Genomic DNA, 19,336 nt, shown 5'->3' with positions numbered 1-19,336 from the left:
CCACCCCACAAAAAAAAAAAAAAAAACCAAAAAAACAGCATGGAAGCTCACAGTGCGCTTCATCTTCTCCTCTAATTCCCACAGAGAGTGTCAGGAGTTTAAAAAAACTGCTGTTCAACATTAATTGCAATGTGCACGTTGTCTGGAGCCAAGAAGAAAGAAAATGTAGGACAAATATCACCTGAGCTGCTAACAGACCAATACAGCTATTAGCGAGATGATTGCAATCATCCGCTCTTAGTTGATTTTACTATAGGCGTGCTTTGTGAGTGAGCTGCCTGCCATCTCATTGGAATGCACTCCACATACTCACAATGCTGTAAGTAAGTGACAAATTGGCGTTTGTCAAATAGGGTTAAAATAACAGATTGAAAGCAATTAAGGGACTCTTCTGTGGATTGTCTACCTCCTGTGAAGTGCAAGGTCAAAAATGTCGATTAATATTTGTAAATTACTGGTATTAGTTTCACTTGACAAACATATTCAAAGAGTCTCAAGGTTGAAAAACAAAACACATATTATAGTATTTTAATTACACAATACTACTCCAGAATTCCAAAGTGTGGGTATATTATCATTTAAAAAAGAGAGAAAAGAATCACAACATAAAACAGTTTCAAACATTTGTTTCCCCTCAAAATGCCCCAAGGATCAAGACATGTCATGCAAATGAATCAAAGCTCACCCTGCCTCCACGACTGTGGGATGTGCAAGTACGGCATTGTGTTACCATGACAACTGTAACGATCCATGCCCTGCAGTTCTTCATTTGGAGCTTGGGTGGCGCCATGTGCCTTGTCTCTCCCTCTCCCCTCTGTCTCCATAGAAATCAGCATCACCTGTCTTCAAGCAGCACTGATTACTGCCTGCATCGAAAGCTGTCAAGTTCTACAACCTTCGCCTGAGTATTGACGCTTGTTTGTTTTCACTGGCCGACTCTCGTACTCCAAGGTTTTGTGATACGAATATCCTACGACCCGCATCTGTACTCACCCGATTGTGTTCTTCCCCATCTCCAGTGTTCTTTCCGTGCCTTCCCCGTCTTGCTGACTGCTCCAGCCACGCCGCCAAGCTACCCCACCTGCTTACTTTCCCGCTTCCTGCTTGCTCCTCGTCCCGTTTTTATTAAACTGCACTTTACTATTCAACCTCCAACCGCTGATCTATCCAACAGACAAATCCAACGCTCCCCTGAAGAACATCGCCAGCATGTCCGTCAAGTCCTCCAACGCCTTCTTGAACTGTCTTTTCGTGAAACCTGAAAAATGCGAATTCCACCTCTCCTCCGTTTACATCTTGGGCTACATCATCGCCAAAGGACAGTTACAACCAGACCGAGCAAAGATCCAAGCAGTCGTCAACTGGCCCATTCCCTCCACCCACAAGGAGCTTCAACGTTTCCTGGGTTTCACCAACTTCTATCGACATTTCATCCGTGACTACAGCAACGTTGCCGTACCTCTCACCAGTCTCACCTCCACCAGCTCACCTTTCCATTGGACCCCTGCCGCATCGCAGGCATTCAAACGCCTCAAAGAAGTGTTCACCAGTGCTCCCATCCTGTGATACCCTGACCCCTCCCTCCATTTCGTGGAGAAGGTTAACTCCTCTGACACGGGAGAGAAAGCTGTCCTCTCCCAGCGGGACCCAGTTTCCCAAAAACTTCATCCCTGTGCCTTTTTCTCCCGTCACCTGTCTACATTCGAACGTCGGGAACCGTGAGCTGCTAGCCATCATTTGGGCTCTGGAGGAGTCGGGGCACTGGTTGGAGGGGACCGTTATACCCTTTATTATATGCACTGACCACAAAAACCTAGCCTACCTCCGTTCCGCCAAGTGGCTTAATCCCTGGCAAGATCGCTGGGCTTTATTTCTCAGCCGATTCAATTTCTGCCTCTCCTTCTGCCCTGGTTCGCGCAATGGCAAGCCTGATGCCCTCTCCCATATGTTGGCACCCCCTTCCAGTCCAAATGAACCAGAACCCATCCTCCCTTCCTCATGCTTTGTGGGAGCCGCCACTTGGAAAATTGAACAGGTGATTAAAGAGGCTCAGAAGACTCACTCAGATCCCAAGATCGGACCTCCTAACTGACTGTTCGTACCCAATTCCACACGCTCTGTCATCCTTCAGTGGGCCCACAACTACAAGCTCACCTGTCATTCCGGCATCACCCGCACCATCCATTTCATACAGCAACACTTCTGGTGGCCCAGTCTAGCCAAGGACACCCGAGATTTTGTCCTAGCCTGCTCCGTCTGTGCCCGAGGTAAAGCTTCACATCAACCCCCAGCTGGTCTGCTCCGCCCCTTACCCATTCCGAGTCGCCCTTCGTCCCACATCTCCCTGGACTTCGTCACCAGCCTACCTCCATCTGAAGGTACCACCGTCATCCTCACCATTATTGACCGGTTCTCCAAGTGTGTTCACTATGTACCTCTTCCCAAACTGCCCTCTGCTTTTGAGACTGCTAACCTTCTTGTTCTCCACGTGTTCAGACTTCATGGTATCCATGTTGACATTGTATTGGACCGGGGTCCTTCATCCCAGGTCTGGAAATAGTTCTGTAAGGCGGTGGGCACAGCAGCCAGTTTGTCCTCTGGCTACCACCCTCGACCCAACGGCCAGACGGAGCGGGCAAATCAAAACCTGGAATCCGCTCTTCGCTGCGTCACTGCTCACCATCCTGCCTCCTGGTGCACCTTCTTTTTGGGGATTGAATATGCCCACAACTCCCTCACCAGCTCCGCCACAGGTATGTCTCCTTTCATGGCAAGTTACGGTTTCCAACCTCCTTTGTTTAAGGACCAGGAGCATACAGTGGCGGTTCTCGCGGTGAGGGAGCATCTCCAACAGGTCCAGTCTGTGTGGAAGAATGTCAGGGCTGCTTTAACTCGGTCGATGGTGAAGAATAAGCAGCTGGCGGATCTCCATCGCTCCCCTACACCTGTATACAAGGTGGGTCGGATGGTATGGCTCTCCTCCCGTGACCTCCCTCTCCAAACCGAGTCACGTAAGCTCACGCCGCGCTTCATTGGACCTTTCCTGGTCACCAAAGTGATCAATCCCACCTCTGTACAGTTGAAGCTGCCCCAGTCTCTCAAGAGCCATCCCACGTTTTATGTGTTTCTGCTCAAACCTGTCTCCACCGGTGCTCTTAGCCATCCGGCCGTACCCCCTGCGCCCCCCATGTTATCGACAACCATCCTGCCTTCTCTGTATCACACATCCTGAATGTACGGCCCTGGGGAACGGGGTTTCAGTTCCTCGTGGACTGGGACGGTTATGGTCTGGAGGAGCGCTCCTGGATTTCACGTAAACTGATATTGGACGACTTCCTTATTAGAGACTTTTCTGCGGCTCACCCGTCGAAACCTGGTAGGATGCCAGGGGGCATCCGTTGAGAGGGGGGTACGGCTCACCCGTCGAAACCTGGTAGGATGCCAGGGGGCATCCGTTGAGAGGGGGTTACTGTCATGATCCATGCCCTGCAGTTCCTCTTTTGGAGCTTGGGTGGCACCGTGTTCCTTGGCTCTCCCTCTCCCCCTCTGTCTCCCTAGCAATCAGCATCACCTGTGCATCGCTCCTGTCTTCAAGCAGCACTGATTACTGCCTGCATTTAAAGCCTGTCAAGTTCTATAGCCTTCGCCTGAGTATTGACGCTTGTTTGTGACTCACCAGCCGACTCTCGTACGCCCAAGTTTTGTGATACGAAAGTAATTATCCTACGACCCGCATCTGTACTCACCCGAGTGTGTTCTTCCCCGACTCCAGTGTTCCTTCTGTGCCTTCCCGTCTCGCTGACCGCTCCAGCCACACCGCCAAGCTACCCCAGCTGCTTACATTCCCACTTCCTGCTTGCTCCTCGTCCCGACGGTCTTCCACCTCGCCTTGGATATTACCCTGAGCCAACCTACAATAAACCATTCTAAATCTATTCTATCCTAGGAATCAGATAGTGATCTGTGTTTATGTTTTCAAAAGATCACTTCTACGACATTCCTAGGAAATCACAATGTTCTATCACTGATGACTGTATTTTTAGAATAGGGTTGCTCAGTGTAATTTCTTGATTTTGTAAACATGTACTGTACATAGATTTTTTTATTTATTTGAGGAGTCTGTGTGTGGACTGCTTGGGCGTGAGTTGTAGCCGATAGAAGCTCTTGTATGAATATGCATTATGTTATTGCTTGTGGTAATTAAATGATTGAAGTGCACCAGCCACTGTGTCATCCTGACCACTTGTGAGGGCATTACAATATATATATTACATGTATAATAGACAGTGTGAACTGTTTTATATTGTGATTTTTTTTCAAATAAAATACCACCCTTGCATGAGGTAGAATTGTGTAATATTGTGTGTATTAATTATTGTTAATATTATTATGCGTCTACTGTCTACTCTGCTGCTGTAAAACCTGAATTCTCCCATTGATGAACTAAGGCCTATTCAAATCTATTCTATTCTATTCCCTAATACAGCTAAACACTGAAAATAGTGAACACTAAGCATTGTTGAATGGCGACATCTCAATACAGATCTTGTATTGAATGATGAAAAGTGGTCTCACTTTAAAGGCGAGTTTATGATACAAAAATATTAAACAGAAATAGAAATCTAAATGGAATAATGTAGTGCCGCCTGGCAAAAATAAGTAATAGAAAATACAAGTTTTGAATGTTCTTACTAAAATAAATAGAAAATACATATTTTGATAACTAGTACATGTTCTTAGTCCAATAAAAATATCATGTAAAAGTTGATGAACATAGATCAAAATTGCTAATTTGCATCATTTGCTAAGCGCCGTCAACACCAAAGAGAAGGGACAAATATTGCATCAGATTTCCGGGCGACGTCATCATCTGTCACCGCCGGTCATTGTGTCAATTTGGAGCTCGCTAACTCGTCAACAAGTCGCTCGAAGTGGGGCAGCTTGTCACTTTTTATGGCCGAACAAACTGTCGTGGTGGAGAAAATGAGCGAACTCAACATGGGCGAAGGTCAAAAGGTAAAGTTTCGCCTTCATTTCTGGCTATGTGGATTCAATTTAGCCGGTTAGCTTAGCCTAGCCACCTCTGTCTGTTCCTATTCACGACAGCTAATGCAATGCGGTGCTAACGTGTCGGCTTTCGGGAAGAACGGATGACCCCACATTTCTGTGACTGGAATGCTGCACATATAATAAATGTGCAGTTATATAGGTGTACATATATGTGAGCTTTTACCTCATATGGCCCGTTGTTAAGTTAGTGATCAAAGGGAGAGTCAACGAGGCGCCTCATACAACACATTTGTTCACTTTCTGCTTTACTTTTGTACCATTGTTTTAGCTTTATTGAACACAAACATAACATACAAAAACTATAGACTATACTTTAGACCGTAGGGGTGAACAGTCTTCTGAAGTGTAATTAAAAATATGAAAACGAAGGGGGCTCGAGGTTATTTTCTCAATATATATTGCAGTCTTGACAGAATCCACTGGTCAGAACAGCATTGGGCTTCATAGAACAACTGGGACAGTCTTCACATATTTGCAGATTTAAATTGGATTTATAAAGTATGGCATGATTTGGCCTCAGCTCATCAGGCAAAGAAACAGCTCTGAGCGTGTCACTCGAGGCTCTGTCAGAGGTGACTGTCTCATTCCTCTGCGCAGGAGCACTTTCAGTAAGTCAGCCTGGTCAGTGAGGAGCGCTGGTGAGTGGAACTCAGTACCTGAGGAGGTTAAACTGCTTACAACATACAAGGCCTTCACAAAAAAACTGAAAATGTGGCTAGTTAACACCTATAGCTGCCAACACTAAAAGACAAGTATGTTATGTTGTTTTTTTGTTATGATCAAAAAAATTATGGTTTTATTCTCTCTTAATAGTATAGTTTGATTATGTATCCTGTATTACATTGTCTTGTAGATGTATTTTACTGCTTTTTTACATCAAGGATCAGGGGACTACAGATGAAAACTAGCCTTCTGGCTAATTCTGGCTTTTTTAACCATGTGTACTTCATGTGTTTTATGAAATTGCATTGTCCCCTTTCAAAAATAAACTGATAAACCCAAGTGAGTTAAGTCATCCAAATATAACACAACAAGATTTGGATGTTGGCTTGCAAACGTTACACAATTAATAGGAAACTTAGCCATGGCTTGAAAGCGTTACACAATTAATATGAAATTTAGCCCAAATTAATGTAAGATTGAAAACCTATACCTTTATTTTGTCCAATTTAGGCAGTCCAAATAGTACATGTCTAATAGTTGTTTTCATCAAGGGTTCAAATTTGGAATTGTTTAGGTCAGTCCAAAATACAATTTTGTAGTTGTTGTTCTGGCAAAGATAAGACCCTTCTATTAAATATCTGCTAAGTACGACATGTGCTACATGCAAATACCTTCACTTTTCTCATTGGCAATGTATACTAGTGCTATCCATTTTCTTCTGCTTCTCTGGGGTCGGGTCACGTGGGCAGCAGCTTAAGCAGGGAAGCGCAGACGCCCCAGTCCTCAGCCACTTAGTCCAGCTTCTTAGGGAGGTCCCCTAGTTCTTCCCAGGCCAGCTGGGAGAGTAGTCTCTCAGCGAGTCCTTGTTCGGCTTCCTCCCTTTGGGACGTGCACCTATGCAGGGAGGTGTCCAGGGGCCATTTTAACCATATGCCCGAGCACATTTATCCATTCATTTTCCGTAACGCTTATCCTCACTAGGGTCACGGGTGTGCTGGAGCCTATCCCAGCTGACTCTGGGAGAGAGGCGGGGTAAACCCTGAACTGGACGCCAGCCAATCGCAGGGAACATATAAACAACCATTCACACTCACATTCACACCTACGGCCACTTTAGTGTCTTCAATTAACCTACCTTGCATGTTCTTGGGATGTGGGAGGAAACCAGAGTACCCGGAGAAAACCCACGCAGGCATGGGGAGAACATGCAAACTCCACACAGGCGAGGCCGGATTTGAACACGGTTCCTCAGAACTGTGAGGCAGATGTGCTAACCAGTCGGTCACTGTACCGCCACACATTTTAATGAATATAAATTCCATTATTGCAATACAGCACCAGATAGTGGTGCTTCTGGTGTGTGCGCTTTGGCCACTAAGGGGTAGTATACTATATACATAAAGACTCTAACAAAGACGAGTTTCACAACTAAGTGACTGTAAACTGCAGTAATAGCAATCGTTTTTCACAGTCTAAAGCATATATCCCTGTCAGTATTTGTATATATTCTGTCTACGTGTTGTAACCATTTGTGTTCAAATAACGGTTGCTTAAAACGCGGCCTTAATTTTGTTATCAATTAGCCAGTCTATGTTGTTTTGCATTGTGTAGCATTAAGCAAGTGAACTTTCTCAAGACAAAGTTCTGTGTTTGTTTTAGATACGTAACATGTAATTCTTTGTTTTATGTTTAGTTTGGCGATAAACAGCTAGAAGTGAGTGGCGGTTGCTGCCACCATCTAGTGCTTGTTTCTCAAATTTTTGCTGATAACTCAAAGCAAAAAATTGGCCAAGTGAGGGTTCGCATCTCGAAAAACTTGAGTCGCGTCACTCGTCAGTCAAGGTACCACTGTGTAATTGCATTAAGTAAACTTTAATTAATATCCCTACACTGTGATGTATGGACAGGGAGGAGCAGTGAATTGTAAAGATGGCGGAAAGAAGAAGGTGAAAAATAATGCTGGCGATGCTGGAGGCAGAGCTGAGGTAAGCAACAAACATTTTTCATACCTTGCATATTCACATCAGTATTAGATAGGCTAAACGATGTTTTTTTTTTTTTTTTTTTCCCCCTTCCAGCTTTCATCAGCACCCAAATACATCGACGAGCGCCTGACGTTGTACGCAAAGCTCAAAGCTGAGCACGATGCCCTCATGGCAGAGAGAGCTGCCAAGGAAAGTCGAGCCATTAAAGTCACCTTACCTGATGGCAAGGTAGTGGATGCAGAGTCTTGGAAGACCACGCCCTACCAGTTGGCTTGTGGAATCAGGTCAGTGTCTGTTGCAACATTTTTTAGCACCATAAATGGGGAAATATTCCTTGTACTGCTGCCATCTGCAACGATAAACATACTTTATTGTTAAATACCTCTCTAAACAGCGTATTATCTTTTAATGAAGTGGATAATGTTAATAATGTGGGTAATCTCACATGATCAACACAAGTGTTTAGAGTTGCAGAATTCCGGGATTTTTTTTAAATTGGAAATTTAATTTGGGTACTAGATATAGTTGTGGAAAACACATTTTAGCATAAAACAACCAGATTCCATGCAAGTACAGTGGTACCTTGAGTTAACAGTGCCCCATTTTATGAGTTTTTCCCAAGTTAATGAGAATTTATCACAATTTTCACTGAAAGTGTTCTATTTAGAAAAGTACCCAGCTTAAGCTCCCATTCCCTTGCAGCGCTACATCTATATCACTGGCGTGAAACTTCCTTATTATAATGCTGTGCTTTGCTGTACTTTATTTTGCACAATGTCAGAGCACATTTTAACTTCATTCATCTCTTTAAAGTGGATTTGTCAGTATAACTCAACATCTATGCGTGAATTTGACGAATCTGTCATACTCTGCCATCCAGTCAAGGCCTGGCTGACAACACAGTGATTGCCAAGGTGAACAAAGACGTGTGGGATCTGGACCGGCCTTTGGAGGACGACTGCAGCCTCGAGTTGCTCAAGTTTGACGATGACGAAGCTCAAGCTGTAAGTCCACAGAAGCCAATCATTTGGTTTCTACTCACAAGACTAGAACAGTAAAATTCTTAACAACCCCTTCTGGAGGCATGGTGTCAATATTAACTGTTCAGTATCTAAATGTCAGATGATATCAGCTGTTTCAAGATTCCTACAGTTCAGATTTTCTTAGTTTTTATGTTGTTTTTTTTCCCAACCTTTTATAATTCACAAAGCCAAATTCAAAGAGACATACACAGGGTATTTCTGAGTGTGTTATCGCTCTGAATATGATACTTTTAGAGACCATTGGGGGAAAAAAATGTGCAAAATTAAATGAACTCTTAAAACATTCAGAATTTTGTTGTATTTTGTATTGTTCTTCTTTCTTAAACTTCAAATCTTAATGTATAGAACTACTTTTCCATCTCAATAAATTGGAATATGGTAAAAAAGAACATTTACATTCAAAAAGTGAAACTCATCGAGGTTCAGGAAAAACTTTTCAGAAAACTAAATCCTGCCTTATTTCTATGTTGAAATCATTTTGATCGTTTCTTATGTAATATTCTGATGTCTTGAGATTGAGAATTTTGGATTGTCATTTACTCTAATCATCAAAATGATAAAACAGAGTTTCACTATTGAACTGAACCTACCGAAATAAATTATACACAATATTCTAAGTTATTGAGGTACATGTGTGGCGTTTAATAAAGTATGTACCGTTTGCATCTAGTGTGGGAACACATTTCCATTCTGGAAGTCTGTCACAAGGCAGGTTATAGCAAAGAGTGGAAAGGTGTTGTGGGGGAAAAAATCAATTCCAACCAATGCAGTAAAAAGAAAAATGCCTTGCTTGACACACATTGTTATAGAAGCTGAAAAAAATCAATACGACCAATTAATAATTAAAAAAAAGAACTTTTGATGCCACTATTATGGTCGAGTGGAAAAAATAACATTTTAGAGACCTCGTTTGAGAAACAATGCTATGGAAATGTGAACAAAAACATTATTTTCTACATCCTTGAAATCCTTGAAGGTATACTGGCACTCCAGCGCTCACATCCTGGGTGAAGCCATGGAGAGAGTGTACGGCGGTTGCCTCTGCTACGGTCCGCCCATAGAGAACGGCTTCTACTATGACATGTTCCTCGACAGCAATGAGTGAGTGGCGCAGGCTTGGCCTTCACATCTCTCCAGTCGTCAATGAGCTTAGCTTTTTAATTGCATGGACTGGAGATGAACCTCTTTCTTTGCGAACAACCTTTCCACTTGACCTTTCCCATATGCATTTCCCACATGCAGTAGGAGAGCGCTGTCTAATTAATTCCATAACCCTCTTAATGAAGTCATGTTATGCTAATGGCCTTCCTTACTGACTGATTCTCACCAAGGAGATTTTGACATTGCAGCACCCTTTCAGCCAATAACTCTTAACTATTACCTCAGGTTTCTCAAAGGTTCGTCTCTAATCACAATGGTGGTGACACTTAAGATGCCCTTTGAACACAAGCATACTAAATTTAGCAGTGTTTTAAAGGTTTTTTTGCATTGCAATATGAGCTACAATGTTGCCATTTCTCTTTGTGGAATTTGTGTGCAGAGGGGTGTCGAGCAATGATTTCCCCTGTCTGGAGGGCTTGTGCAAGAAAATAATCAAGGAGAAGCAGCCATTTGAGAGACTGGAGATCACAAAGGAAACACTGCTTGAGATGTTCAAGGTATCCCACAGAAAAAACAGAAAGTCACATAGCATCAGTAACTAATACAGTGAAGTGAAAATGTGCAAATAATTGACGCCCCTCTAAAATTCGGTTTGTAATTGCGTATAGCACTTAAAACGGAGAGTATCATAAAGCACCAACACCATGCAGCTAGCATGTACACAATCACGAACCCATGGTACATAAATTATTAATACATGTATTCAGTAGTTGAACTATTCAACACAAACCACCTTCACATGAGGCTCGTCAATACAGCGTAGTATTAGCTAGCACACAAGTCTAAATAACATGCTAGCACAAACTGAAGTGACTGCATACATCAGCAAACAAATACTGAATGTATGTTATAATTTTACACAAACAGTATTAAGTCACCTTCTGGCATTCACACACAATAATAAATGATTGTAAACACAGGCAAATTGTAACGATAAAGTATACTACACGGGCTATCAGTAGCTGTATCAGGAGAAAGGCGGAAACATTTTTAGTTTCCCTTTTGAAAGTGTACGAGGTGCATTCAAGGACTGCCAACAAAACGGGACATATCAAATGCAGATGAAAAAACACTATCAATGAATTAAACCTAACAGAAACACCAAGCTACACCAGATGGTGCCAAAGTAAGACTTGTATTGCTTTGGTCTGAGCACAAAAACAGCGAATAGACAAGATTTTCAGCGAATAACGGACAGGACATTACAAAAAATAAATCTGCAAATGCCAAACTGTGAATGTGTGGGGATTCACTGTATAATTGACACTCTTACTCTTTGCAGTACAACAAATTCAAGTGCCGTATATTGAACGAGAAGGTTACCACTCCCACCACAACAGTTTATAGGTGAGTTAATGTGTGGTGGCTGCTGTTTGTATGTCTTGTCGATCTTAAATGCACTCGAATCTCGTACGTTTCAGGTGTGGCCCTTTAATTGATCTGTGTCGGGGTCCACACGTGAGACACACAGGAAAAATCAAGGCACTTAAGATCCACAAGGTGAGTTTTTCATTCCTGAGATGAATTACGCACTGCACTGTATGTTCTCATGTAGTGGCCTTCGCTCTTAAGAGGTGCCGTGTCACAATTAAATCACCAAGTGTGTCCTCCATTTTACATAGTTCACGCTCACTTTTTACAATATTTTTTTTTTACACGTATTAATACCCCTGCCAATCAGTCCATTTTAAAATTAAATGTGGCCCTTGTGCACAAAATTTGTTACGTAGGCAGGATGCCAATAGGTGCCTGAGTTAACCCAAATGGTGAGACACCATAACAGCTGAGCAGGGTGTAACTCACCAATGTGGATCTGGAAACAATAAACACAATGGTGTTTAAAGTGTCATAATCCACATTTTATTCAATGGCTTTTGTTTTACTGCTATTCTGTAGCATCCCCATGTAGCAGAGAAAAGCCATTGCTTTAATTTCAACAACAAACAAGCTGTCGTAACTGTGTTTAAAAGGTACAAATCACTAACAAACTATCAGCATCAGCACGTGACATGCCAAAAATTAAATTGGGATCAATTAAATCCGCCTTCATCTGCAATAAGAATGCACAAGTGGAAGCGGCTAATGTGAGGTTACTGATTACCTTCTCATTGTAACGCACAAATAACATTCTTCATCAACTGATCAACAGACAGCAGCATGTCTAGTTCTCACTTTTGCGCGAGCATTTCGCTGGCTTTGGGTGGACTCCTCACATTTCCAAAACCATTACTTCTCAGAGAGAAAAAGAAAACCCAGCATGTTTGTTTAAACGTTAACATTGCATCCTCATTTTCAACACTTTAGATTGGTCAATAGTTTATGAAAATAACAGACTCTCGTGGGGACTTACCAGTTGGATGAATTTGTGAAAAAATATGAAATTGAGCAAATGTGGACATTGAAAGTTTCCGCCCAACGATGATGATTTATACTTATAAACGCCTCCTCCCAAAGACACACCTTACTTCAAATAATGTATACTCTGCAGTTGAGTAAATAAGCAGCTACAGTATACAAGGTGTTCTCAGTTTACAATGGTACAGACATAAACGGTTACAAACGTCGGAAATTAATTGCGCAGTAGTATAAGAATATGTCATAAGACGGCACAAGAAGGGATGTTCAGTTATTGTACTTAATACTACAATTATGACTTTAGTACTTAGAGTAGTGATAGACTACGATGTGTTGCGACTTGCGCACAAACTCGGGTTGCTCACCGCCATAGGAACGGAACCCATGTATGAAGAAAAATTGTATTACTGTGAAAGGTGAAAATCTGGACAAAAAGCCTTATGTTTTTGTATTTTTGGTGCACAGAACTCCTCCACATACTGGGAGGGAAAGGCAGACATGGAGACCCTGCAGAGGATTTATGGAATCTCCTTCCCAGACCCTAAAATGCTGAAAGAATGGGAGAAGTTTCAGGAAGAGGCCAAGAACAGAGATCACCGCAAACTGGGCCGGGTATGAACTTGAGGCATTCAGCTCACAAACTAGACCACGTATCAAGGTTTCTTTTTTCTGCCTGGGAAAAATTACTCGTGAACGTTCTTCATCTTTGAGTGATGATAAATTGACCTGACTGCAGCAATCAGGTCCCATTTACTGGCTGTTTTCTTGGGCAGATTTAGTTCTCTTGCGTTAAGTTGTGGGAGAAGTGATCTTAGAAACAGTGTGTTGTCAGACAAATCCTCATTACAGCACGTGACGAGTCTGTTCAAATTAAAACCGGTTTGACCTAAATGCAAATATGTCGTCCTCAGGAGCAGGACCTGTTCTTCTTCCACGACTTGAGTCCAGGGAGCTGCTTCTTTCTGCCTAAAGGTGCCTTCATCTACAACACCCTGATTGAGTTCATCAGAGTAAGTCAGTCATTATTGGACAAAATGAGAGACACAAAGGCTTCAATTATCAGCAAGGCCACATGAATGGGGAGTTCTACTTTTGTCATATTTGAGGTGCTGCAGTTTAAAGTTCCATTTAGTCTATGAAAAAAGGGGGTTTTGTACTTTTATGGAGGTGTACTGAAGCATGCTGTGAGCTGTTTAAAATATTTTACCCCACTCTTGTGGCTAAATAGGGAACATCATGAGAAAAAGCACTCATTGTGAAGTTGTGCGGTTGACAAACTATAACCACAATACAGTATGAGGTCAGTGAGAGCCAGATAAGAACATCTGAAATACCATCCATCCATCCATTTTCTGAGCCGCTTCTCCTCACTAGGGTCGCGGGCATGCTGGAGCCTATCCCAGCTGTCATCGGGCAGGAGGCGGGGTACACCCTGAACTGGTTGCCAGCCAATCGCAGGGCACATCGAAACAAACAACCATTCGCACTCACAGTCATGCCTACGGGCAATTTAGAGTCTCCAATTAATGCATGTTTTTGGGATGTGGGAGGAAACCGGAGTGCCCGGAGAAAACCCACGCAGGCACGGGGAGAACATGCAAACTCCACACAGGCGGGGACGGGGATTGAACCCCGCACCTCAGAACTGTGAGGCTGACGCTCTAACCAGTCGGCCACCGTGCCGCCATCTGAAATACCAATATTGTGTATTATTGTTAGTCTTTCATTAATAATCTTAATTAATCATCTTTGCTTATCATGGAATTTCAAATTGATAGTTACAATAAATTAGTTCAAAATATTGAGTTTATTATAAAGCCTTTAATTATTAATAAATCACCTCTTGGGGCATCATACAATTTGAATTAATAGCCATAATAATTTAATTCCAAATACTGATTGTATTATTGTCTTTCAGTAATAATTCACCTTCTAGGTCTTCACACAATTCGAATCGATAGTCACATTAAATTAGTTCCAAATATTGAGTGCATTATAAAGCCTTGAATTGATGGACACAAATTACAGTAGTTTCAAATAAACACCGCCGAATGAGTTTATAGTAAAAGGTTTATTGTTTCCCTGTGGCAGAGTGAGTACAGGAAAAGGGGTTTCCAGGAGGTGGTGACGCCCAACATCTACAACAGCAATTCCAAATACTGATTTATTATTGTAAAGTCTTTCAGTAATAATTCACCTTCTAGGTCTTCACACAATTCGAATCGATAGTCACATTAAATTAGTTCCAAATATTGAGTGCATTATAAAGCCTTGAATTGATGGACACAAATTACAGTAGTTTCAAATAAACACCGCCGAATGAGTTTATAGTAAAAGGTTTATTGTTTCCCTGTGGCAGAGTGAGTACAGGAAAAGGGGTTTCCAGGAGGTGGTGACGCCCAACATCTACAACAGCAAACTATGGCAGACCTCCGGTCACTGGCAGCACTACAGCGACAACATGTTCTCCTTCGAGGTGGAGAAGGAAATATTCGCCCTCAAACCTATGAACTGCCCTGGCCACTGGTGAGGCCTCTTCTTTCTTTTCTTGTGCATTAAAATGTGTCTAATTCCGCTGATTTAATTTCAGTCTGATGTTCGATCACCGGCCACGATCCTGGAGAGAGCTGCCCCTTCGCATGGCCGACTTTGGCGTCCTGCACCGGAACGAACTGTCGGGAGCCCTCACTGGCCTCACCCGCGTCCGCCGCTTCCAGCAGGACGACGCACACATCTTCTGCTCCATGGATCAGGTGAGGCCAACCACAACAGTCGCATTTATGAACGTGTCTGTTTGATGGCAATTTTCGAACTGCGCCGATGTTTTTGCCCTCAGATAGAAGACGAGATTAAGGGCTGCCTGGACTTCCTACGCACTGTGTACGACGTGTTCGGCTTCACTTTCAAGCTAAACCTCTCCACCAGACCTGAGAAATTCCTGGGAGAGCCTGCCGTCTGGGACCAAGCAGAAAAGGTAATCAGAGCGCCTGCTTATTTTTCTTGCTTAGCTGAAAATGTCAACCGCTCGCGGGAAGTCTCGGGAGAACAAAGATGGGCAAGCCGTGATGTTATCAAGATAGAAATTGAAGAGCCTCTGCGCAAATGGATTGTGCTTTTCAGAAGACAAAGAACATCTATATTTAAAAAGAATGGACGGCACATCTGCTGTCAGCTAAAAATGTGGTGTTCTATTCTCCTGAGGATTTACCTCACCACAGAGAGATTTTCTAACATTTCTCCACTCACTAATATAGATAGAGCTCCAAAAATAAAATTAAGTATAGGTCCAAAAGGAACATTAAGGATGATAAATAGTCCTGCCATATTTGAAGTTTACGATTTAAGAATTCACCTTTTTGTGATTTTTCTGTGGTACCTATGCCCAGTTATTCGCTGAAAACCTTGAAAAACCTATTTGCGTCTCTTGTGCCGTCTCTGTAATACCCAACGATGCAACAAGATGGCGCGAGGCTTTTATACTATGAGGATAATTGATATGAAACTTTTGGGATCATATTTTGACAGCATGGACTAGTGTTGTCATGATACTATACCTTGATACCAATAATGAAACTATACCATGGCAAAAACCTAAAAAAACATCAATAAAAGCAGCAGAATCATTGATGGCATCCATCCATCCATCCATCCATTTTCTGTACTGCTTATCCTCACTAGGGTCGCGGGCGTGCTGGAGCTTATCCAAGCTATCTTCGGGCAAGAGGCGGGGAACATCCTGAACTGGTCGCCAACCAATCGCAGTGATGGCATACAATGAAACTTAAGTTTGGCAAGCACGTTTTGCCTATTATTTGAAGGGTTGCTTACTATCTGTTGACGTGCACACAGCCACTCTTAAAAATACCGGTGCTAAATAGTAGTAGTATTGTACAGTTTTTGACCGAGAGCCTAAAAGTGCCTGTACACCGTGCAACCCTAGTATGAACTACTGTATTAATACAGGCGATGATAAAGATTTTTTTTAGGTGGGGTTTTCACTTTTTTTCGCAACTGACGGATTATTGTAGATAGTTTTGAAGAAACATACAATGTAGTATTTATAATTGTATGCCATTTTCAGGCTATATCAACATGTTTAATATAATTTGATGTACAATGAATAGTCACTGATGACTATCCCAAGTAACAAGACGGAATATAATTTATTGCCACATCATTTGTTTGTCTGGCAGCAACTGGAGAACAGCTTGAATGACTTTGGAGAGAAATGGGTTCTCAACCCGGGTGACGGAGCTTTCTATGGGCCAAAGGTGAATCGGCTAACATCGCCTTTAACTGCCAGTCAGCGGGCGGGGATGCGTGTCCTCTATTAACCTCCAGTCTCATTTTCGTGCAGATCGACATCCAGATCAAGGATGCCATCGGCCGATACCATCAGTGTGCCACCATCCAACTGGACTTTCAGCTACCCATCTGCTTCAATCTCTCCTTTGTCAGGTGATAATCCAGCTGGATGGGTGAAATTGACTGAAAAAATATATATATAGAAAATTCTCTTTAAGCGATGCTTCGTAGTGCTGTAATGTTCAACTCTTTTACAGCTAGGTTTCCAAAGGAATGGACAATTTTCTGCTAAATTTCCATGGGAAGTTAATAGGGGTGTAACAATTCGTTTTTGCATTTCGATTCATATCATGAGTTGTGGTTGCCCATTCGATTCAAGGACGATATTGGTTCATTAAGAACGATACGATCCGAAGCTATTCAGTGGCTTGAAATCGATTCCCAAAAATCTCAGTTAATTCACTTGAAAGTTTTCCAACTGGTAATTGCTGGAAATTTGCAACCCTGTTTACAGCCATGATGGAGATGACAAGAAGAGACCAGTGATCATCCACAGAGCCATCCTGGGATCAGTAGAGCGGATGATCGCCATCTTGACCGAAAACTACGGAGGCAAATGGTTTGTTTACCATCCATTTAAAGAACTCCATTATTTATTTATTTGTAAATATGAATATATATTACAGGACAAGCACTAATCATTCGTCACTTTTTACAAATAAATAAAATGTCTTATAGGCCGCTGTGGCTGTCACCTCGCCAAGTGATGGTCGTACCTGTGGGACCAACCTGTGAAGAGTACGCTCAAAAGGTAAATAAGCGCCACTCCCAATGTCACAGATAAGGCTCGTATCCACATAATGTTCCGGGAACATTTAGTTCTTGGTACTTGTTGTTCCTGGAACTAAAAGGTTCCTGTGGCCCGTTGGTTCAACTGTTTGCCCAGTGGGCTAAGTTCCCCGAAACATTTATGTAAATAGGGCTGCAGGCCCTGCCCCAAAGATTCCTGAACCCCACAAAGCAGGGTCTTTGGGTCTCCCAAAAGTCACCTCAGAACTAAATTTTTACACTTTCCCAAGTCCAAATACACAACAATATTTACATTTTAGAATAAATTTGACATAAAAATACATTAAAATGTTATTACATATCAGTTATATTTAATTTAAAATGCATTTTAATTTTCTTTGTAATTATTTCTTTAAATCCTTAATAGCACTCAGGATTTTAAGTACTTGAGAAAGTACTGTACAGCAGTGCTCCCCGTTTATTTTAGCGGAGAAGGAGCACCACCACCCAAATATGATATGATACATGTGAACACCAACGAAGCCAAAACATCGTCTATTGTCATCTTTGGTGGATCTGTGGTGATATCTTGTTTATAAAAAAAAAAGACATTGAAGATGTTTAAAGTTCCTAAGTGTGCTTTGAAACGGTCCCCTTTCCCAGTCACCCAAACGAGGGGGAAGGGCTTTTACGTGGTTTGCCGAATGCAGAAGTAGGTTGCGTATATACCGGATTGCTACAATGAAAAATACATTTAACCATTGCACACATTATCCATACCGACGATGTCACGTCATTAAATTCACTGTGAATACAGCGGAGATAAGCAAGAAAGCAATGTTAATATACTGCAATTGCAATGAGTAGGACTCACTGTGGTTAAAGAGGTAAAAGCTCCAGGAAGAAAAAGTAGATGTAGCAGAACTTGATAGTTCTCCTTATTGTGAAGGTATGGTGAGCCTTATCTGCTAGGAGGTGTATTACTGCCACCAAGTGGACTGGAGACTCATTGCAATCACATTTCACCAGCAAGCAGCAGTATGAAATTAAAATCTATTTGAAGACTTTTTCACTGTGGACTTTTTTTTTTTTTTTTTTTTTTTTTAAACTGCACAGGTTCAGCAAGACTTCCACAAAGCCGGCTTCATGAGCGACGTGGATCTGGATCCCGGATGCACTCTGAACAAGAAGATCCGAAATGCCCAGCTGGCACAGTACAACTTCATCCTGGGTCAGTGGCTTCATCCTCCCTCCTCCTTGGCCTCCTCTACGTTTCCTAATGTATTTTCCTACTTATTTTGTCTTCATGAAACAGTGGTGGGAGAGAAGGAGAAGACAAGTAACACCGTGAATGTGCGCACTCGGGATAACAAAGTTCATGGCGAGCGTGGCGTGGACGGGTGCCTCGAGCGTCTCAAAGAACTCAAATCCTCCAAGAGTCGGAACGCCGAGGAGGACTTCTGAGCCTTTTCCCCCAAAACAATCAGCTTTGTTTCATCTCAGCAGCAGCTTGAGTCAATTAACGGTAAAAGGGGCCTGACCTTTTTTTTTTTTATTTAAAAAAAATTGGTAAACTACAGTTTTTCAACGTAAATTATGTTGTTGACATTATGCCATGTACTTCCATCATTTGACTGCAACTTGGTGCCTGGTCTCCTCGATTACAACTGTAACAGTCTGGGTGATCTCTTCAATTATGCTTTGTCTTCATGTTTTCAGGGAATTGTACATGAGTTGCAATTTTTTTATTAAACAGTCTATTAATTTTGTGTGGGGTTGAATGTATTTAAATTAACTTAGGTGGCTATTTCTGCAACCCAATTATCACAATTGGACGGAGAAGAACATCTAGAATATAGAGAAGACAATTTATCTGTATAGTTAGATAATGAACATTTATAGTCAGTTTGAAAACTTGAAAATGAAGCATGTCAAAATGTAAGTGCAGGATAATTCAAGTGCAGT

General features: G+C 42.2%; 1 protein-coding gene across 1 annotated transcript; it reads left to right on the top strand.

Moving 5' to 3' along the window:
* Positions 1-4,849: 4,849 nt before the first annotated feature.
* Positions 4,850-19,140, top strand: tars1 (threonyl-tRNA synthetase 1). Its single transcript, XM_061767428.1, has 19 exons — positions 4,850-5,016; positions 7,641-7,718; positions 7,812-8,002; positions 8,599-8,722; positions 9,738-9,862; positions 10,302-10,419; positions 11,205-11,269; positions 11,344-11,422; positions 12,743-12,889; positions 13,189-13,287; positions 14,637-14,803; positions 14,868-15,030; positions 15,114-15,251; positions 16,471-16,548; positions 16,635-16,735; positions 17,097-17,201; positions 17,321-17,393; positions 18,488-18,602; positions 18,687-19,140. The coding sequence occupies exons 1-19, from the start codon at positions 4,954-4,956 to the stop codon at positions 18,833-18,835; spliced, it is 2,178 nt and encodes a 725-aa protein (XP_061623412.1). The 5' UTR covers positions 4,850-4,953; the 3' UTR covers positions 18,836-19,140.
* The last annotated feature ends 196 nt before the right edge of the window (positions 19,141-19,336 follow it).

This window comes from Phyllopteryx taeniolatus, chromosome 3, assembly GCF_024500385.1.
Source record: "Phyllopteryx taeniolatus isolate TA_2022b chromosome 3, UOR_Ptae_1.2, whole genome shotgun sequence".
NCBI classification, from domain to species: Eukaryota; Metazoa; Chordata; class Actinopteri; order Syngnathiformes; family Syngnathidae; genus Phyllopteryx; species Phyllopteryx taeniolatus.
The sequence above is the reverse complement of the archived record's forward strand: the minus strand, read 5'-3'. Positions and strand labels throughout refer to the sequence as shown.